Here is a 24,161-nt window from a genome sequence, read left to right as displayed (position 1 = left end):
ACAATCTTTGATAACTACAACTTCTAAATCTTAGAGAGCTAAAATCTAACAATCACAAGAGATCACAATATTGTGAAATAAATGAAATGATTACCTATTTATAATAACTGAATAAACATCAAATTTTGGTTGCTATTGCACATTTACCATAACAAATAAACTTGTCTCCAGAGAGTGACTAAAATTAATTTATATTGATCTGAATATTTTTTAATTTAGTGCAAGGTGTGCATGGGTGATTCTCAAAAAATTTGACAGTTTCATATCATAAATTCTTAAAATCAAGAAGTGCTTTAAAATATCTAAAAAAAAAATTCACATTTATTCGTTATTAGGACACTTAACAAGACCATAATAAAGGAAACTTAGATTAACGATGTAAAGTCATACTTATGGAGACAAGTAGAGTGACCTTTCTGTACATGAAGAGTATTACATTTATTTCTATATAAGGCTTGTTACTAAGTTCTAAAGACAGATTTAAGCCTAAGAGAGTTCTTCTATTGGAATTATCACATTATTACACATTATAATACGCATTATTTTTTTTTAAAAAATGATTCTATGTAGAAAAAACTGTTAAAACCGGAAAAGGACAACAGAAACCACAGCTCGGTTTAGAACTGTTCAAAAGCTGCGATAATATATGATAAATATGAGATGAATTGGACAAAAAACTCATTTAATCCAACAGTATGGTGGGAATAAACAATGTTGCAGGTACGAGACTAAAAATTCTTCATTTTTTATTAAAATCATATAAAAATTTCCCACACAAGGGGAGTGTCATGAAAACCTTGAGACAAATATTTAAACAAACATATATATTTTACTAATATTGCTTTAAATTACTGAAATGCTGGTGTAAATTTTTTTAATTAAATAAATTTAAGAAAAAGTTTCGGACAGACCAGGAGAGTGAACTTTTACATTTTTTCTTAGGAAATTGTAAATGAAGAAACTTTTTGGAAAGCATGAAAAAATTTTTCTTAAATATATAAAAAATTACAACTTTCTGTCTCAAGTCAATCTCGTGAAATTTAGTTTGGACATGATGCTCTTAGGTTTTGAGAATTACCCTTAGCACTATAATTTCTATTCATTACAATAATAAATCTTTCATATATTTCTGTGGAAACATTGTACACTATGAAAATTATCACATTTTACGTAAAGCTTTGCTTCTGAGTTTTCTAAAGTTGTTACAAAGTGTTTTCAAATTATTTAGGCACAGATTAGACTGTATTCACCAAAATAGCCAATATTACTAATAAAATTTTAACCAAATCTAAATTTTTTTTAATACTCAAAAGATAATATCCAGCTATTTTAACAAATAAATTGAACTCAAATACAAAAATGTTACATACCTGCAGGTTGAATATCATGGGGGCCAAGATTTCGTTGAATATTGTACTGAGTTCTAGGATACATGGGACGTCCTAAGCTATTTGTTGTTCCTACATCATAAGCACTTGGGTGCATGCCACCACTAGAGGTGATAACTGAAGCTGGAAGAGAAAAAAATATTTTTTTTACTTTTTGTTCAAAAGTTATATTACTTTGAATCTCATGTTACGAACTCCCTCTTATATAAAATAAAAATTAAACAAGGCAACATCTATATTTTTAAAGCAAAAAAATAATTAATCTAGATCAAAAACTTACCGTCAATACTTATAACAGGTTTTTGGTGATCAAGTGAAATTTTTAAAGGAGCAGCTCTTATTGGACGGCACTTGACATAACATTTGTCAGAATTAGGTAAAAGATCATCATTGAGGGAATCTATAGTTTTATTCAAGTAAAAAATAAATTAATAAAACCATAAACATAAAATTTAAAAAAAAAATGAAAGTGAACAAAATAAAAGTAACACAAATAATAAATCATAAATAAAAAATAAATGCAAATTAAACAAAAATTATAATTAAAAAAAATTACAAAGGTTAACAAAAAATTAACAAGAAGACAAAAAATTTAAATTTTCAAAATTAAAATTAAGTAAAAGGAAGGATTCGACAGCTGCCCAGATTTCCCCTGTTAGGTTTGCAATAAGAAGAGAAAAATAATTTAAGTATTATTTCCGAATGATAAGAAAAACATATTTCAAATTTTGCTATCAGATGTCATTGAAGGAAATGTGTAAGCTGTTTTAAAAACATAACCAAATCAGGAATATAAGGCTGGAAAAATAGATGAAACGAAGACAAAGACAAAATCCAGCTGAAAACAACAACATGTATTCTAAATAAGCTAATGAGACGAGTTATAAACTCAGCTTGAAATTTAAAAAAAACAACAACATAAAAGGAAAACATATGCATATACCTATAAAAACAACCATTAATTTACTGATGATTTAATTGTTACCTAAATAGGCACTTTTCTTTTTTTCTAATGTATTTAAAAGAGGCTCATGACCCAATTCCTGAGAAGACCTTTGAGATGAAGATGAATACATGTTAGAGTTGCTACTTTTATCCATTGATTTCAATTCCATTTGATCATGGTGAATCCAAAGATCGGGTGGGACTAAATCTTTAGCAGCACCTTTATTTTTAGATGATGCCCCTTTTGAAGATTTATAACTAAAAATTAAAAATAAGAATTAAAATACATAAGCAGTAGATAAGTAAAGACTTAGTTGCTTTTCTTAACATATCAATTTAATACCTTTTGCAACCATCAGGGGCTAAATATCTGTTGCGACGTCTACAAACTGCAATACTAACACCAATTATGATGATCATTGTAATGCCAGAAATGCAAGAAATTATAATGTATAGCAAACTATTAGCAAATCCTTTACTCTCTAAAAAGAAAAAAAAAATCATTACTAAACATATTTCAAAAAAATTCAATTTTGCATTGTGTGCAACTATTCAGGGTCCAAATGTTTTATAGGTTTTTTATAGAGACAAGAAAAAAATTATTTCAAATTTAAGCCTAAACATTTTTTTCTAAGTTATTAATTCAAAAAATGAAGAATAACCTCCAATTAAAACTTAGCACTGGCATAGAAATTTTTTTATTTATATTCTACTTAAACAATATCTTTAACAGAAAAGTTGAAATCCTAATTAACAAAATTTTTAAAGATGACAAGGAAAAAGGATTTTAAATTAATACATAATCATCTTTCTAACAATTCAGATTTGAAAAAATAGGACAAATATCATTTATTTCTAGAAGTGACATTTATTGATTTACATAGCATAAATAAATCTAATTACATCAGGGTTGGCAAGTTTTTGACAATTAACAATTTTTTTTTCGGTTTTAACCATGGTTTTATTCATCATAGCAAAAAATCGTTTTTTGACATAGGTAGTTTTTATCAAATGAAGTTTCGACAAAAGTTATCACATTTTTGACAAAAACCCAAAATTTTAGTGTAAGGATAATTATTAGCCTTTTTCAAATTCCTTTTTCACTATAGCCATTATTTCTTTTAGGTATTTAGACATGAATTTGAATTTTTGTTACACAAAATGTTTAGATATAAAGGTTTTAGTAAGAAAGAGACACACACAACAGCTCAATACATAAGTTAATAAATAAATAATAATATTGGTGGACAAAATCAGCAGTAAAATTCTTAAATGCGTGAAAAACTAAAGTTTTAAGTATCATTATCAATATAAAATTATTATCTTTCCTTAATTTTATCTAGTTGTACTATACTATACAATATTATGACTCACACATTAATTGCCTAATTTTTTAGACTTAAATTATTTATAGCAGTTCAAGGAACATTAACAACTTACAAATCTTGAAAAAATTATTTGTTTTAGTTCAAAAAATAATTTGAATTTCTCCTTTAAGTAATAATTGAACCTTAAAGAAATTATTCAAACATTACAGAGCATACATTTTTACAATGCTTTTACTTAACCTAAAATCGCTGTATCAACAGAATTGACCTCACAATACAATTGGGTAGAAAAATTAGTAATTTTGTGATGAGGGCTTAAGTAAAAAACATTTTCTTATAAAAATTTCATTTAAAAATTAAGTTTAAAAAAACCACAATTTCTACAGGTTTCAACAAATTTTTTCATTTTTCCTGAGTTGTCCCCAAGTTTTTTCTGAGTATTCCCTGAGCTAATTTTAAGTCCTCTGAGCTTTCAAAGCCCCCATGTTTCCCCAGAAGTATGTGTACTTAATAGAGAAACTTAATTTTCTTCCTGGGAGAAGTAGTTGTACAAGAATTGGAAAAAAAAGGTTTGATAAAGAATTTTGGAATCCAATAAATCATGATTCAATATAATTAACCAAATAAATAAATAAATTCAAGCAAGTAATAAAAAAGTTGGTACAAAATTTTAAAATAAAAAAACAATGAATTTTACTAAGAAATAAAATTTAAAGAAAAACAAAAATTTAAAACAATTTTGGTAATCCATAAAAATATAATTAATGTTTATTTAAAATCAATAATAATTTGAAGCTTTAATTTCTCATTTTTACAAAGAATAAAAAGAGCAATGATTCAAGAATGGAGATTCAGTTTAATTTTATATGAGGTTTATCTCAACTTTATTGCAAAGTCAAATTTTCTAAAATTAGAATAAGAAACAATAATATAAAAAATAAAAACTCACCAAAATATGATGATCCAGATGCTAGCGCTAATCCTAAATTTCAAAATATAAATAAACATCATGCAATAAAAAATTAAAACAAAATAAAAATAAATAAATAAAACAAAATTAATAAATAAAACAAAATAAATAATAAAAAAAGAAACGAAAAAAAAAATCATGACAAAACAATAAAAAGAAAGGTAATCATTAACATAAAAAAAGCTATTTACTCCAATTGATATCAGTATCCCTATGAATACAAATCTCACATTTAATAAATTTTTCTTTTAATTAATAAATTAAATAAATTTTTCTAATAAATTAAAAAGAAACTTTATTTCGAAAAGTAGGTCTATCAAACCAAGTCAAACAAGAATAACAGTAAACAGATCAAGAAATTAAAATTAATAGGAACCAATAAATAAAAAATAAATAGAAATAAGCTTCATTTTGGAAACTATGGTTTTCAAACCAAATTGTCATAATTGAATAACAATTTAATGCTTTAGGAACCAAACGAGCTTACTTTAAGCATAAAGATACATGATTAATGTTAAAAAATGAATTAAGAGATATTCTTTTATTCTCTTCAAGGAAAATAAAAAAAGATACAAAATTAATAAAATAATAACATTTTAGATGAAACAAAAAGTTTTTTTTTATCCTTCCAGTTTTAAGGTCAAATTTTAGTTTTTACAAATTAAATTTACTTGAAATTTTATAAAATGTATTAGATCCTTGTTTCTCTAATTCAACTTAAAGCCATTAATGCAAGTATTAATTTTTTAATAATTCATTGAATATAGGTACTAAACGCAGCAAAATAAACTGAAACATTACATAAAAGAATCCAACAAGAAAACTTATTGTATTATTTTTAAAAGCCCCAAAATTCTTTTAATTTCAAGGCACATTGTAAAATCTCTAATTATAAGAAATTCTCAGAAAAACTATAGATACATACAATTGCTATTAAAAACATGTTTACTGAATGCAACAAATATCAGGATTGAGTAACATATAATTATACACATAAAATAAATAAATAATTAAATTTAAAAATTTTCTTATGCATATTCAAAAAAATCATTTAAAAGTTAGATTCAAAAATGAAAATGGCTACATTATCAACTAATTGCTTGCTATGTGCTTTCATTGATAAATTGTAAAAGAAAAGACACTTAAAAACGATTTATATCGCGAAATAAGTTATGAGAGTTTATGGAGAACCTTCTACAAAAGGAAGCCTGTGAACACTAATGGATAGTTGTACTAAAAGAAAATTAATTTTAATTGAATAGTATTCAAAATAACAAGCTTTTGAAATTTTTTCAAAAAATAAACACATTTAGTTTTGTTATGGGAAAGTAACTTTAAAAAAAAAAAAAAAGAGAGAGAGAGAGAAATTTTAGACAGTTATAAAAAAATTTTACAAAAGAAATAAAGAATTGCACATGGAAATCAAATATTAAGGAAAAAAGATGGCAAATAAAGATAAATTTTATTTCTCTTCTTACTGCAGAATTATAGTTTCAATATTATTGTATAAAAATAACTACTTCTATTATTTATTTCATGAACTTCAAATAAATAAAATTCAAAATGATAACAATTTATGAATAATTAGTTAATAATTTAAAGATAATAAGCACCTGCAGCTGTATGGAAAGCTATTTCAGAAGAAAGCGGGCCATATCCTTTATTGTTTCTTGCTTGTATCTTAAAATAATACATTGTATCCAGAGTAAGACCTTTCAATATAGTGGTCATTTTGTCACCAACAACACCTTCTACAACCCAATCTCTGTCTCGTTGTGTTTTATCAGTAGTGTAAAATATCACATAACCTGTTTAAGCAATTGAATAAAGAAATTTTGTTATTTCAAGGTATCATTTCAAGGAAATATAATAATTGTGGAAAAAAAAAAACTAATGACTTTCCTGAAGATAATTATTATGATTATTATATTACATGGTGAGTAGTCAGATTTTTCAACAAAAAATAAGCACATTTTAAGTACTTTTTAAGCACTCAAAAAAAATTTCTAATTCACTTTAAAAAAAAAAATTATAATTACGATTTGTGCAATAATAAAAAAATTTCTCTATTGTTTAAATGTCTTAATTTATGAACATAAAATCAATAAAATTCAAAAACATTTCCACAAACTTCACATAATTATGATAAAATAACTCGTTTCTGATAACTATTGCAGAGAAAATTGTGAAAATCATGCTTTTTTTGTAATTTAGAACGGCAATTGACACAGCAAAGAAAAAATCTCTTTTTTAAAGATGGACTATAAAGCACTTTTTACAAACCCCGAATAAAAAAGCACCTTTAAGGGCTTTTAAAAAATTTAAATAAAAAATAAGCACCTTTAAGCATTTTTTAAAAACGCTATACACCCAGTATTACTACTTAAAATCCTTTTTAACATAAGTTCAAAGGCTTTACAGTCCATTATGTCTTTGCATATTCTCACTGAGCTTTTTTTTATACAACTATGAAATGTGTGTTTAAAAAATTATAAAAGCTTTTAATACACAAAGAAAATGGACACAGCTCAAAATATGTATTAAAGAACTATGTCCATTTTCTTAAATACATATCATTAATAACTTTAATTCACTATTATGAGGCTACTTCTTTGGTTAGAAATGTACCTACTAATCTATTATGCATAGTCTATTATCTATTGTCTTTATAATCTATTATGCATATAAAAAATTATAATGACCTGTTATGTGGCCATTGGGTTGCTTAGGTGGCTGCCAATGCAAATTAATTACAGAATTGTCATCTTCTGAAGGAACTACAGTGAGGTCCCTTGGTGGAGATGAAGGAGCTAAAAGAACAAAAATAAGATTTTAAAAACATAGAAAAAGATTCCTTCTGAAGTTCAAACTTTAAATAAAATATTAGAACATATTACAGTGTTAGAAATTATTTTTATAGCTATTTAATATGCAATAGTACATAAGATATGCTAAACAAAAAATAACATGACTATTTAAAAACTATCAAATTTTTTATAGTATGGTTGAAAATGATAGAAAAAAAATATTTTAAAATGAAAGTACATTAGTATTAAACTAAATTTTAGCTTTTTGAATGAGAAAAAAAAAAGCTCAGAAATTGCAATAACAAATATGTAATAAACTAATAAAATAAAAGAAGAAGCGATGATTAATACAAATGAAATCTTGTATGGATTTTACAGGAGTCAAAACACTTGAAAATGGAAAATAAAACCATCAATATTTTGGAATTCCAGAAAATATATCTGTAGCTAAATGCAAAAACAGCCATCACATTTTTTAAAGTTAAGGGTCTTGTAATTCGGTACTTTTTCTCTCACATTTTAATTTATGTTAGAATCCTTTAAAAAAATTATTGTACTGAAGTATTTTATGTCTTTTACATAATATTTAAGGAAGCGTTTTCCTATTTACTCATCTCAAGTTTTACTTTAATATTGCTCTTAAAAGTTGTCCTTTTTAGTTGATTAGTTACCGTTTTAAAAAATATTGACTGAGGTTATTTTTGTATTAAGCCACAAGTATATCAAATTATTAAGACAAAAACTATTCTAATTATCAGTAAAAACGAAATACTTTCATGGAATGAGCACAGTTGAGTAGTTAAAAGAAATTACATTAACAAAATTTAAAAAAATATAAACTAATTATTACCAACCTGCTTCCTCGGTTGTATTTAAAATACTCATGCTCCAAGTACTCTCCCTCTTTCCTTTCACAACTTTGACTGAAAACTCATATTGAGTATTGGGCTTGAGATCATCTATCATACAATTCAAATCACTAGAGTTAAAGAAACGATACTTTGGAGCTGAAGAGTATATGTAAGCAGTATACCGAACAGTATAAAATCTGTTATCAGTCACAACTTGATTACGAGAAAGAGTTGTATCAGTCCAGTATAAAACAACTGTTGAGGATGACAGAACAATAGCCTTCAGTCCAACAGGGGGTAACATTGGTGTCAACGGCTCTGGAGCTGAAAGTAGGAAATATTATTAGTGTTTTACTCTTGATAAAGTTATAAGAAGCTTTGTACCATCATTTATTTTAAATGGAAATAAATACCAAAGTTTTGTATAACATCATTAATCCAATGTCATTAACAAATCTAAACAATAACTGATGAAACTATGAAGTTTTTAATTTAAAAGCCAGTTGAAAATAATGAAGAAATAAATTAAAAATTTAAAAGTTACTGATTATCATTTAAATTTGAAAGACTAAACTATATGTATTTTTAAAAAACAAAAATACAACAGTAAGTGATTATAAAGTGTAACTAAAATCAATGATCAACGACTTTAAAAACTGTGCGTCCTTAGGATATAGGATTTCGAATTTCTGGGTCTCTTTTTACTATAAGCTGGCCACAATTTAAAATATGAATTCTCTTATCCACAAAAAAGCAATGTTGTAAAACTCAGAATTAATCTAATTTTCTCCTTCAGCTACTAAGAAAAAGAATTTAATACATCTAAAGTTTGGTTATAATTTCGTAATTATTCTTGTAATTGTGATGGTAATTATTTTCTAAACTGAATTTTTTCCAAATTTCATTTCTAAATAGCTATTAAGAATAAAAAATAATTATTTTGAATGTTTCTAATGTTATTGTTTTAACTCTTATAACATTTATGAAACATATGTACAAATGAAACTAAGCAACATAACATGTGTGTACATATGAAATCAAAGCAAAGATTACAAGAAGTAACTTTAGGGAAGATAATATCTACATTTATAAACATTATATGTATATGTAAAACTTGTAAACCTTCTTGTAGATAGCCAATAACCTTACTTTTTTTTTATAAAGAACTATAATATTCTATTGTTTAAAGCATTGTATGCATGTATGGATATGTAGGATGACCATTAATTAAGACAATGGAAAAACCAATAAGGATGAAACTTATCCTTCAATATTTAACAAAAGCTCATTTAGGCATGAGTGACACAGACTCATTTTTGAACCACAAAGGTTTGCTTATACAGTACAGAACCCGTTATCCGGAATTCAGAAAACCAGAAAACCAAAAAACCGGAACGAAATTCAATAAATTTTCCCGCCATTTTCAAAAAAATAATTTTTTTTTCCTCATAAGATTTTAGGATTTTTCTTTCTTTTTTGAAAGCCATCATTTTGGAAATAATCATTAGTGTATTACTTCATCTTTTTTTCTTCTTTTTAAGATTATTTCCAAATTTTTTTCCAGTTAGGTCTAACAATAAAAAAACGGCTTTTGTAGCGATTCAGAAAACCGGAAAAATCAGTTATCCGGAATAGCGATGGTCCCGATCGTTCCGGATAATCGATTCCCTACTGTACATTTCCATCTCACTCTCTTCTTTTACATCGAAATAGTTCTAACAGTTTAATTATGGAGGGAATGACATGTTTGTGGCCTTTGTTGGTTTTCTCATACAGAGGTTGTTTCGTTTGTCAAATAAATAAATACAAAAAAGACAAAAAGAAAAACAAAGAAAATCAATAAGTTTATTTTACAGCAAAGCTGCAAGCATATAGAACTCATAAAATAAGTTAAAAATATAGAGAAAATTCTAATAATTTTTATTCCACTCATTTTCATTAATCTTTAATATACACTCAGATTATAAAATATTTATACCTTGAAATAATTCACAATCTGATCAATTGTATCTGCTAATGAGGTTTTTAAAATTTAGTTTATTTTTACTTTAAAAATTGCATTTAGGAAATTAAAAAAAAAAAAACTTGAAAAATTTTAAAAGCTGAAATTGCTACAAAAATAACACATATTCTGCTTTGAATATAAAATATGATCTTGTAGATATATTTCTCCCTTACAAAACATCCTTCCCAACCTATACAAGAAATAAGGCTACATAAATGTAATCACACTTACTGACATACATTAGAATACACACTTAGTGACATACATTTTATGACAAAAAAACTTACTGGTTTCCACTTGTGTTTTAACAGTTTCATATACAGGCCTCCCATCACCTGCTTCATTGAAAGCCAACAAGCTTATAACATATTCACTCGAAGATTCTAAAAAAAAAAACAAAGTTTAAATAAAAACAATATATAAAGATGCATATTATACAATACATATTATGAAAATCCCAATAAACTGTAACACAATTCTGAGAGTCTATGACAAAGATATTAGTAGCAATGCTAGAATTTCAAATTTTAACAATAAATATTTTTCTCACTCAAAATTTAAGAAGAATTAGAAATATTTTCATTTAACTACATACGATTTATTAATATTATTCATGTTTGCTTTTTTATGAAAGAATTCAAATAAGTATTTAACCAAACAATCTAAGTAATCCATAATAACATTGGAATAGGTTCAAAATACCAGTTACTAGAATATTGTAGTTGCCTTTATGTTATAGAATACATCATATGATGCCTTTGTTTTCAAACTCAGCCGAAGGCATTTATTAGAAATTTATCAAAAGGGACAAACATTTGCGCAAGTATTTGAACATAATTATACATTTTTAAAATAAACTAAGAGCCTAGTTGAATCATTAAAAAAAGTTGGAAAAAAAGGGTTTGATAATAGTAATGAAAAATAAATAATAATTAAGCTAAATTACACATTGAGATCAAAGAACAAACCCTTATTCAGGCATTACAGGAAGAAAAAGGTACATTTTAGAAACCAATGTACAAATCATCTTTTAAATTGAATTTCTTAAAAAGAGCTCTCGAAACTAAAAAAAAAAAAAAAAAAAAAAAAAAAACGTCTTTTACAAATCTGCAATTTTTTTAAAATTAAAAAAAAAAATTTTTTTTACTTCCATTTAGTACAAGTTGACAGCTTTAAAAAGTAAAAAATGGGTAATCGAGAACGAGAAAACAGTCACACAACAGAAAAATCGCTCATTATGTATATTAACTTTTTTAAACATTTAACAATAGAAGATTTAAGACATTCCACCTACAACACATATAAAGAAAAATTATTGCCATTAGTCAATACATCATAGCATGCTATGATGTATTGACTAATGGCAATAATTTTTTTTTTTCAATAAGCCTAACTCTAGAACTTTATATGCTTAAATTTGTTAATGCATACTAAATACGATAGAGTAAATAAATAAAATTCAAGGAAATAATTGAAGAAAATGGTTATTTTCAGAAAGTAAACTTACATTATTGATATTTTGACTGATCTATTCTTTTGCTGGTAAATAATAACTCCATAAAGTGAAAAACAAAAATATTTAGTGAAATACTTTCTCAGAACAATGACATTAAATGTGATTTAAATTTCCAATTACAGAGTTATTTTCTCTTCAGTTCATTTAATTTATCAATAACATTCACAAAAAGTAGGGAGAAAAACATTTTGCATTTTACAAAAACTTTACTTACGTAGCTTTTCAATTGTAAAATGTCGTTGCTTGCCATCTAAAATTTTAGTGTAAACGTCAGCCAAACCAATACCCCAACCAAGTTTGTAACCTCTGACAATAATGGTTTGATCACGTGGAGGTACCCAACTGACAAAGATTGAATTAGCTGATGGTCTTGCCCTCAGCGAGCTTGGCATTTCAGGAACTTTACTTTCTACAATCAAACAAATAACAAACAATATAATTATACAACATAGAATCAATTCAAAAATTGTTACTAATTTAATTTAATTGAATCGTGATGTTTGATTTTAAAGTGACATAAATTTGAACTGCGATGTTTAATTTTAAAAATTGGTGACTACAGACAGTACTGTTTGGTTTAAATCTTGATATTTTTAAAATCCCATGAATATGAATCACAAAGTTTGATTTTCAAATGGTTTTAATAGATATTGTGATGCTCAATTTTTAAATAACAGAATTGGACTTTTAAAATTATTTGAATACGCTTCGTAATATGTTATTTATAGATAAGACTCGGTTGAAGATCATGTAGTTTGTATATCCCAAAGTGTCAATGTTTGAAACTGAAGAATTAAACTCTCCATATTTACTAAAAAAATTTCACAAATGCAAGTTAAATGAAATGAAAAAAAATTGTTCCCTTAAATAAAATTAAAATAATGCAAATTTATAGATTGAAGAGTCTTTGAACTGAGCAAAACCATTAGGAAAAAATGACAATTAGTAGCACAAAACTACACCAACTTAGATTCATTTCTGCCATCAAAGATGATCAATACAATAAACAAAAATCTTCTAAGCGAAAACTGATCATATATGAAGCAACCCTAAGGACTTTACCCCTTATCTCTCTCTTATTCTTCAATTCTCTTTATTCATACATTTCGTTTATAAAAGCATAAAGTTGCTATTTTTTTTTTTTTTTTTTTTTTTTTTTTGGAAAATTAAAAAAAGCGGAATAGAACAAAAAACTATTGCTGATTATACATTTATATATTATCATGATATATGAGAAAATAGTCACCTAGGCCTTCAAAAAGTCCACACTTTTTCAAAAAAAATAATTGCCTTTGTATGCTTTTTAGCTCAAAAAGTTGCCCAAAAACGAAAAAAAGATCCAAATAATCACTTTTTAGTCACCAGAGGCAACCCAACATTGTGAATGGACTGCCCTTTAATCCAACACTGTATTATCAGTTCTTTTCACAAGCAGATTTGTGAAATAAATTTGCACTTAACTGTGACGCATAAAAATATATTTAAAAAATATGAATGCATTTTGATGAGGTCCATATAACAATATTATAAATCTTAAATATATTTACCAATCAAATCATTTGAGTAAGTTTCAACAGTTTGCCAATCAGTAAATGGACCTGTACCCTTAGCTGTAATGGCTGCAATTTTGACCATGTACTCAGCTCCTTTTTCCAAATCTAAAGATTAATTTTACACAAAAAAAACATAAATAACATTCCATTAAGTACAATTTAAAATTTTTTGCTATAACTAAAAATGTTAAAATAAAAAATTAGATTTCCAACAAATCATTAATGGTTTTCTTACAGCATTCTAATCAAAATAAAAAATAATAGTGTTATAAGACAGTCTAGAAAATTAAATTTTAATCTTAAAAAATTTTAAAAAATAATTATTTTGATGGCAATAAGCAACTAGCACAAGTGGTAAATATTAAAAAAGAAGGAAAGCTTTAAAATCCTTTCCCAAATTATAATTTGAGTAACTTGTACTAAATGCTTTATATTAATCGCTACAAACTAACATGATAAAGAAAACATTCATACAGGTTGATCTGTAATCACAGCCATAATAAAATTTTTTAGTATTCCTATCAGTAATGAATTAAAAATTACACACATTAGGGGTGTGTATAATTCAAGGCTAACTATCAGGTAATTCATATAGTTAGTCGTGACTTTCTCTGCAATTTGAGATGCAGGCTTTCTTGCATAAATGCATCCTACCTATGATGAGAAAATAAAGCATAATAAAGAAATTTCAGCACAATTTTACTCAGGGACGTTATGCCTTTAGGGTTAATATTGAATTGAATAATCAAAAAAGCATTTTCAAAATCTGATTAATTGAAAACCATAAGTCTTTCTAAAAAACTTTTTTTCACCTATCCCCCATTATTTGTTTCATTTGAAAAATAAATTGGTTTATGACTGTTTTTATCCTACATTTGTGGCTGATGAGAGTGATTTGTGATATTCCCCTGATGCACCTTAAATGTAGAGTTACAATTCTAATCTGAATACTATTTTCTTCTTCTTCAGCACGACAGAACCTTACAGGCCTTGGCTGCCTCAACCATGCGTAGCCTCCAACGCCTTCTTCTATCCATGGTGACTTTTTTCCAGTTGTTAATCTTTATTACTTTGAGATCTTTAGTAGTGTCATCGAGCCATCTAGTTGGAGGTCTTCCTCTGGCCCAAGATCCAGAAGGATTTTTAAAGGTGGCTATTCGCACTGCGTTGTTTTCTGGACCTCTCCAGATATGGCCTAGCCATCTTAATCTATTGCTTCGGATGACCTGCACTATCTGTGGCTGTCCACAGAGTCTATATAATTAAAAGTTGTATCAGATTCGCCAACAGCCTCTTTCCTGTACTGGGCAAAAAATATTTCTAAGGATTTTCCTTTCAAAAACACCAAGAGTATGCTCAGTGTCTGCGCTTAGTGTTCATGTTTCACTTGCATAGAGCAATACAGGTAGAATAAGAGTCTTATAAATTTTAATTTTGGTTTTTCAGCTGATTAGGCTTGATCTTAATTGCTTTAAGTCCAAAGAAACATTTGTTTGCCATTTTAATACAGTTGTATACTTCTGTTTTTATGCTGAGGCCTCTCTCACTGCTCTCTCTCTCTCTGACCTTCCTATGACATTGATGTCATCGGCATATGCCAGTAATTGAACTGATCTATTCCAAAGGGTGCCTTTTCGGTCTAATCACTATCTCTGATATATTATTTTACATATTTTAAAAGCAGAGATTAAAAAACAGCTTCCATTTCTGTATTTCCGAATATGCATCAATAAGCACGACTTGACATGATAAAAAAAATCAAATTTAATCAGCCAGTTTTATAATAAATTAAGACATAATTTTTTTTTTTTTTACTATTTTATTTGTTACAGTTAAGATATAAAACATAATTACAAACTTACCAACAAGTGCATACAATCGTCTGCTTCCATCTGCGGTTTTAGTTTCAGCATTTCCACTTCGTTTCTTAAAACGTATTTTATATCCAGTAATGACACCATTCTGGTATTCCAAAGGAGGAGGTTCCCATCTTATGGTTATACTCTAAAGTACATAAAATTTCAATTAGCTTAATTACAATTCCATCAAAATATTAAAAAAGATATAACTTTGCAGTTAAAAAAAAAATAACAATTTTAATTAAGTGAAGTTATTATTAATTACTTAAAAATATTTTGCCAGGAAGTTCATTGTGAAAAAAACTTTCCAACGTAAAAAAAAAAGAGAACTACAAACACTAATATTATGTATTCTTTGGAATATCTGTAATGATTAATCTGCAGTTCCACTTGATCAAAAAGGATTAATGATTTTTATACTAAACTCTACAAAATCAACAATTGATTACAGAGAATGAATACAACTAAAGAGAATGGTGAGGAGAACATATCCATGAAAATTTCCTTTTCACCGAATTCAGATATGCTTATTTCAAATTCTTCCTCCAGATTTAAAACGCTCTGTATATAATTGCCCGAGTTCCATGTTATATTTTTTTTCTTCAAAAACTCCATCAATTTAGGAAACTGAATTGAAACTTTTTCTAGTAACTGACTTTTTCATAGCATTAATTTTATCACAAAAACTTTCACATGCTCATAAATATTATGAATAACTTGACCTTTCCTCAATAAATGGTAGTTCAGGTGACCAGTAATATCAACTAGGAAAACAAAATCCCTTAACCACTTCTCATCATTGAAGTCACTAATGAAATTTTGTATAGATTCTCTGAATAGCTAAACTTTGTTCTGCAATAAAAATAGCCACTGAAGCATCTTTCCCTGACTCAACCAACGTATTTTAGCATGATACACAACATCACTTATATTCAGCTTTCCAAATCACTCACGAGCTGTTGAAATAATCTGTGTTTAAGTCCTTTGAATAAAATGAATTACTTTTACGACAACAATCATCATGTATTCAAAGATTTATTGCACAAATTTTCTCATTAGATGAAACTGAAAAGTCATCATAGCATTATTTCCACATGCCATCACATCAGATTTGAGTAATGTCCCTAATTACAACTCTGAATGAAAACTGGTATTTGGCAGTAATTTCTAAAAGAAGCAGAGGAAGCACAGCATCCGACGTGTCTCATTAGCTATTTGCAGCTACGGTTACTACAGTTTAAAGGCAAACCATGAACAGACGTTAAAGAAATATTGGTCTATATGTTTGCAAGTCTATCAGATGTGTTCCATTTACGGCAACTCACCTCACTAGAATCCGATAAAGCATGTATGGGACATGCTTGGTCGACTAGTTGCTGCCCGTAAACCACCTCCTATTTGTGTATCAGAACTTCGGAGAGCATTGCTTGCTGAGTGGAGTAATCTTCCCCAAGATTAGCTTAATAATTTGATATGGAGAATGCCCAGGCTTGGAAACGCTGGTATTTCATTGCAAAGAAGACATAAAATGTGTTAACCATCATACCAACTATGTAATAGTATTAACTTTTCATAAAAGTGAAATTTTTGTATTTGTTGCAGGAAGCTAAAATTGTAGTTTTTATGAATGGCACCATACACACACCATATTTTTTTTATCATAATTGTTTGCTTAATAAATGGGCATAATGAATAAAACATTGTTTTGTGTTTGTGAATTTTTATTTAAAAAAAAAAAGAGACATCCCCACAGGAAAGTAAAGAGACATCCCCTTTTCTTGAAAGAATCACACTTTTTTTTCAACTTTCCTTTTTTTACTATCAAGGCTGGCCATTGTGCATTTATTCAAGTATCAAATACTTATGAATTAAGAAACCTAAGTAAATATGAGTAAATCTAGGTAAATCAATTGCACAAGCCCTGCTTAATTGTCAACCAATCATTATATTTAAATTCACTTACATCTTTGTCAACTGCCTGATTAACTGATAACAACGTTAGAAGAAATTCTACGCTATTTCTTCCTTTCTAGTCAACCCCAAGGACGTCTCCAGTCTGATACAACAGTTTCTCTTATCCCCCTACCTCAGGTGTGAATATGTTGCATTGATAGTTTTACTATGACTATTGATAGTTTTACTATGACTATTGATAGTTTTACTATGACTACTGATAGTTTGACATTGTTTTTGATGCTGATAGTTTGTGATTGATAGTTTTACATTGACATTTCGTGGATAAGGCTTTGTGGGCCACTAAAATGCATTCAGCTGGCCACAGGTTGAAGATCCCTAATAAATAGCATATTTTTTATTTAGGAAAAACCATATTGATAGTTTTTTTCTTTTACAGTTAAGTATTTTCTTCACATTTTGAGTATTAACAATTAAATTTATTACAAGTTGTACCCTTTAAATTCAATAAAATAGGAACACTTTTTTTAAAAAAAATACTATTCAACAAATATATCATACCGTTGAACTTGCTGGTTCTAAGCTCACATTTTGAGCAGTATCACCCGGTTCTGAAAAATTAAAAATGATAATATAAAGATCTTAGTAGAAAAAAAAGCAATTCAGCAAAAGCAATGAAGTCTTTCATTTAAAAAAAAAAGTATTTCTATATTTAATAGACCAATAATAAAACTGATACAAAAATTACAATAACACTAATCTAGAATTTGATGGATGTAAGTTAATATAAAATATTAGTTAACAGTTATTTCTCAAGTCAAATTAAGTAATATAATTAAGTGTAATTATGCTAAAAAAAAATATTTTTCAAATATTTTGCTTTGAAATATTCAAATATTTTTAAAAATTCCAACTCCATAAATAACAATTTGTACTTACCTTCTCTGAACTCCCAAGGCAAATATTTTTGTCTTCTTATTAATAAGTCTTTTTAAGATACCTAAAATGCTTTTTTTTTATTTTATTTTCTAACTGATATTTTTTACAACTGATATAAATAAAAGACATAAAACTAACTTAATTTGAAGAAAGTAAAATTTTCTAGAACAGTAAATCTGAAGAGATACTAGCCAATAAACACTGTGAGTGGCCTGATTAAAATTAAACACTTAATTATGTTTCTTTTCATTTAAGGTAGCTTAAGCTCTATTTTAGTAGTTTGATTTAATTTTAACAAAACATAAATTTGAATTTTTATCAAAATATAAAGTAGAACAGTATGATACACTTACTATCATCATGAGTTCTGACCGTAACTTCATCAGTGCTCATACCAGGTCCATTTTTATTAAAAGCTGTCACCCAAAATGTATACTCAGTAAACTTTTTGAGATCATTCAACTCATAGCTTGTACTGTTGGTCTCTATTTCTTGCTCATCTGATGAACCGGATGCAACATAAAAAAGCTTATAGTATTCCGCAGACTCCTTCTTTGTGTCTGGAGGATTCCACTTAACTAGTATGGATGTAGAGTTTCTTGGAATGACAGTCAATGAGTTTGGAGAATTGGGAACATAAACTAGAAAGTTTAAATAGAAATAAGAACAGAATTTAAAAAATGATTGGCATATTTTTTGAGTCCTTAAATTTCAATAATAATTGTGGTTTCAACTAATACAATAGTAAAACATTTGTACAATATTAAATAATTACAAAGGCATAAAAAGTAATGCTTTTGTAGCACATTCAAAATTTCAATCTAATTGTTCATCTTTTGAGTTAATACTAAAATGTCTAAAAATTGATATCAGCCAATGAACTTGTAGTTTAATTATAATGGGTTAAAAATTTGTTTTTTTAAAGAGCTTAAATTCAAGAGTTGATTTATACAATAAATACTTCCTACTTTAAATACCATCTTGAAGTTTTAAAGAGAGAGTAAACTTATACACAAGATAATAATGTATATAATCATTATTAAGACAAATCCTGCAACAAATGAAGGACTTGTGGCAAAATATAATGATAAAGAGGCTTTTCTACATTAAACTATTCCTACGTTTTTTTTCTTCCAGATAGGTGTGCAACAAGTTTTTGTCATTTCTAATAATAGATGCATAGCATAATAGATGGGATCTTCTTACTGCTAACATGGAAATTATGTTTTATACTAAAAATGAACAACATTCTTTTAAATATTAAAAATTTGGCTTATCAATACATTGCCCTTAATCCTTCAATATACAAGTTAAAAATATAAATTATTAGTTAGGATGAATATATATAAGCGAAATAAAAAATTTTATGGAAATTTTTATTTATAGAATGCTATCTGAATACCAGTACCTTGCACTGGATAAAAAAAAAAAAACAAGAATTAATAAATCAAAAATAGTACAGAACAACACTAGGAAATCATACACAAAACTGAAAAACAAATAACAAAACAATCATTAAAGCTAAAATAAATTCCTGTTTTTTTTAATTATTATTATTCCTTGCTCTGATCAGTGACTTCATATTATTAGATTTAGCAAATTTTTAGTACATACCATCAAAATAAATATTAACTTTATTCAGTATCATCTAGCAAAATACTGTTGCTTGAAGCCAACTCATGATATTTTAAATTTAACTCAAACCAGCAATTTTCTGTACTTATACCTTTGAAGGACTTTAATAGAAATGCACATTATTGGTGCAGTTTTCATAGGCAGCTAATTTATTCATAAATACTTGGTACTTATATTAAAGGATTTGGTATATATTGAAACTGCTCTTACCATAATACCAATAAAACATATAACAAAAAAAAAAAACTAAGTATCATTGGCGTTAATAGTAGGCAGTTTTTTTTAAAATTTCTTGATCAATTTTGCCTTTTAAATTGTCGCTTACTTTTTTTTATTTCAATTAGCACTTATAACCAATATTATTTGAGTAGCATTTGTTATTTCTCTTAACTCAAGACTCAAAACACATATTAATGCAGCGGACTGTTATTTTATTTGCACATTGAATTCACACACTTGCCTCTTTCGAGGTTGGTAATACACTCACTAGTTCTCGTTGCTTACACAAAGGGCATACAAACTGTTCGCATACAAACTGAACAGCATTGACATCGAAAATGATATGACGATTTTTTAGTCTTCTCCTAAACAAATTAGTACGATTGCTTTTTAAATTTTACTTAACAGTTCAAAGCATTTTTTTTTTTACTATTATAACTAATTGAAATATTAGTTCTTATTACCAAAATCAATTTGTCATTGTCGTCAGAAGAGATATAATGACTTCTTAGTTTTGGAGAAATGGTACTATCTAGTACCATTTCTCCATTACGATCGTTTTTTTAATATGTAGCTTATTTTTTCTTTTTAAATTAGTACCCAATATCCAAATTAACTGAGTATCAATAATAGTTTGATGAATTTTTTAGCTTCCCTCAAATAAATTAGTACCATTTCTCTATTCCACTTGGATTTTAGTACAATAGCTTACTTACAGCTTTTTTTAAAATTTCAATCTGTACCTATTAACAAACTTAATTAAGCATTAATAATTATATGGTGATTCAACACATTTCTCCTAAATGAATTAGGACTATTTCTTCATTAATTTTGCTTTTCTGCTCATATTTTTTTTATTTCTATTAGTGCTGAATTTAAATTTAATCTTATAGAAAAAGTTTTAAAATCATAACTATAAACAAAATTAACAGGTGGATAAATTTAGACTTTTCATCTAAACACAATAAAGTTAGAAATGTTAACAACCTTTAAATTTAAATACTGATTTAATATTCTGAAAAAAGTTAAATTGTAAGACATTGGTGATTGTGTCATTCTGCAGTAATAAGTTGTTTATCTAGTTGGCCATTCATGCAATCTACCAACTATGCTCTTAAAGGTTAAATAAGTATGTGGAGTAGTTATTAGGAAAATAAATAAAAGTGAGATGAAAAAAATGAAAATGTCATGATGATCAGATAACTACCTATATAGAACATTAAAATCAATTTATGTCTTAAATGGAATGATGCTTAATATCAACACTTTTAGTTTTAATCTAACAAATAAAATGTTGTTTTTTTTTAAATTTCCTCTCAGATGCGCTAGATCTCTAAAGAGATTCTTCATATTTCGATAGCATTTTATTATTATTAACGTGTTTAACAGGAAACTTACAATGTTCTCTTTTAATTCCATTTCTTAAGAAAATTGTACAAAAAATATAAATGAAATACAGAACATCCAGTTTTAAGATTCGATAATATTAAAATATTGAATATATATTGAAAAACATGAATGTCAATTTTAATTAGGCTAGATAAATGTAATAAATAAAAAACAAAATAGGCACAACGTACTTAACTGGAAAAAAATTTAAGTGTTTCGTAATAAACTATCAAATCAACACACATTAAGAAAATAATCATAACTGAGTTTATACCAAAAAATTTAAATCTTCGGGTTTAAAAAAATAATTCTTAATAAATATAATAAGATTAATTAATATACCATCATTCAGAGTTTGAACCAAAAGTTCATTTGATGATCTGCCAGGTCCATGTTGATTATAAGCAATAACTCTGAAAACATAATTTGTAGCAGGTTGTAAGCCTTGGATGTTTATATCTTCTACAACAGGACGAGTTATATTTTGTACACGTTCCCTATAACACAGAGGACAAAATTTTATATTATTAATGATTAAATTTGATACTTTATTTGATATATTTTATAAAAAATATAATTAATATATTATTAGGGGTCTGTCCAAACATTTTGTGAAAGGTCCGTTTTTGTAAAATTGTGAAAAAATTACTCGTAATTTGTGAATATAAAATAAACGTTAAGTCACATTCTTTCAACCAGGCTCCTGCTTTTGTGAATTTGTGCAAATAGGGTCCTGTTATTGCAAAAAACTTTTTCAAGGAGTTTTTAAATTGTAAAGATATACAAGATTATGATCAACACTGTAAAATTATAATAAAAAAAATTAATTTTCAAAAAGTAACAGCTATTGCTGCTACTAAATTAGAGATTCAACATACAAATATTTGATATTAAGCCTATACTGCACAACACAGAATATTCATTTCGGATGAATAAGGGAAGAAGCGCCTGTCGAAGACAAAACTTAGTTTTTTTACATGTCTTTCTTCCCACCCGCCTGAGAAGTGTTTTTACGATTAACAAAACAATAATGAAGATAAAAAAAATTTTGAACGGTTCGATTAAAAGATAAATTATTTTGTGTAGGGTCCGTTTTCAGTTAAAATATTTTGTGAATGGTCCATTTTTATGAAAAGATATGTGTTAAGAAACCCAAATTTCTTCTAAACACTATTATACAATAAAAATGTTAAAAGGAAAAGTAAACAAAAAAAACTTTTATTGTAATTTATGAAAATAAACATTGATTATTAAATGATGTCATAATAGGCAGCATCACATATTTCCTAGTTTTTAAATTTTTTTGAATTTTGTAAATTTAATTTTTTTAATCATTCTTAATCAAATGAAAGAAATCATTTCATTTTTATCACATTTTAAGAAAAACAAATATAAATATTTCATTCCTTTCTTAACAAACAATGTAACAGCTAACTTTTTAATTCTATACAAATATATAACTCATTAATTCACTGTCGCGCACTGTAAAATAGAATATCAAAATCTATTAACTCTTTATTCCTTTAGCTACTTTACTTCTCTATATCAGAAAAATGTTTCAGTTAGAGTTATATTAATTCTCATAGCCTTTTTGATGATTAAGCTGTAACCAAATTATTTGAAATTTAATTATAATAATGCGGGTTTGGCTTTGTTTATGGCTATTTTATCCTTAAATAAATCCTTAACTATGGATCTCTTCCCATGCTCCTAAGTTCGTTAATAAGGAACAAACCGTCCGCTGCTAATTTAAAGTTCTTGACATTAGAACCAGGGGGTTTTGGGTGCCTAATTATCCCCCAATTCAATCGTTATTTAATTACAAAAAATTCTTCGTGTTAATAGTTTTAAAAAATTTAAAAAATAATAGGCAAATTAATTAATTACAATAAATAAATTACAAAAACTTTCTCTTGCTTAAAGTTATAATTTTTTTTATCTTATTTAAAATGCATCTCTTCGTTCCTATAAAGTAAGGAGTCTATTATTTTGTAATTTTTCATTTCATGACCATAGATATTAATTTCAAAAATTCTCTCTAAATAAAAAAAAATCTTAGATTATATATATATACATGCAATAATGCCTCTTGACAAAAACGTAGATGTACAACAGAACATTACCACTACTATGATAATTCTTCTTCTATAAAACTGGACCCAAGATTAACATAAAAAATGGAATAATTGTTACCATATTTACATAAAGAATAAAACTTTAAAGAAAATAGAATATTTAATCCAAAAAAATTTAATAGTATAATAATTATTGTTAAATTTCTGAAAAACATTATTAATTATGAATAGTAAATCTACATCAGAATAAATAAAAATTAAAAAGAATGAAATTTATATATCTTAATTTTACTATTAAATAAAATCATATTTAGAACCTTTTTTATTCTTATTAATCCAGTTACAGATTATATATTAATTCAGATTATTAGGCCAGTATATCCAAAGTTTGCCAATATAAATAACTGAAGTTTGCCTTTGCTTCTCAGTCAGTAAGAGGTGGGAGTCTTTATTAACTGATCTTCTATTCTAATTAACCAAGGAGGAAAAACTTAACTATTTAGACAAATGAAATGCTTTCTATGTCTTATTTTTAGGTTCAAACAAGAGTGATCAAAACCAAGTAGAAAAGACTGATAATTAAGAAATATAACAGTCTTCATGTAAAAAGAATTTTTTTTAAATAAAATATACTTAAGGACAAAACACACATAACTTTAAATTTTTCAACTTAAATTTTGTCACATTTAATTCAGCATAAAAATAAGTTTAAAAAAACACATTATTTCACTAATCAAGTGTAACATGCATATTATACAGAAATCAATA

At 26.6% G+C, this 24,161-nt stretch overlaps 1 protein-coding gene across 2 annotated transcripts in view; it reads right to left on the bottom strand.

Moving 5' to 3' along the window:
- LOC107442193 (neogenin) overlaps nt 1-24,161 on the bottom strand; it is a 61,765-nt gene that overhangs the window by 8,194 nt on the left and 29,410 nt on the right. For both annotated transcript variants that reach the window (XM_087165813.1, XM_087165814.1), the window contains exons 9-23: nt 21,661-21,815; nt 18,429-18,716; nt 17,698-17,747; nt 15,226-15,367; nt 13,358-13,468; nt 12,025-12,219; nt 10,582-10,677; nt 8,293-8,613; nt 7,334-7,441; nt 6,245-6,439; nt 4,611-4,643; nt 2,677-2,815; nt 2,374-2,591; nt 1,669-1,788; nt 1,371-1,511 (exon numbers count right to left, since the gene is read on the bottom strand). In XM_087165813.1, the coding sequence (XP_087021939.1) occupies nt 1,371-1,511; nt 1,669-1,788; nt 2,374-2,591; nt 2,677-2,815; nt 4,611-4,643; nt 6,245-6,439; nt 7,334-7,441; nt 8,293-8,613; nt 10,582-10,677; nt 12,025-12,219; nt 13,358-13,468; nt 15,226-15,367; nt 17,698-17,747; nt 18,429-18,716; nt 21,661-21,815 (2,312 nt within the window). The remainder of the gene's footprint in view (nt 1-1,370; nt 1,512-1,668; nt 1,789-2,373; nt 2,592-2,676; nt 2,816-4,610; nt 4,644-6,244; nt 6,440-7,333; nt 7,442-8,292; nt 8,614-10,581; nt 10,678-12,024; nt 12,220-13,357; nt 13,469-15,225; nt 15,368-17,697; nt 17,748-18,428; nt 18,717-21,660; nt 21,816-24,161) is intronic.

This window comes from Parasteatoda tepidariorum, chromosome 6 (assembly GCF_982258835.1).
Source record: "Parasteatoda tepidariorum strain Cologne lab strain chromosome 6, Ptep-v5.0, whole genome shotgun sequence".
Taxonomy (NCBI): domain Eukaryota; kingdom Metazoa; phylum Arthropoda; class Arachnida; order Araneae; family Theridiidae; genus Parasteatoda; species Parasteatoda tepidariorum.
Note: the sequence above shows the minus strand (reverse complement) of the source record. Positions and strands in the feature narration are given on the sequence as shown.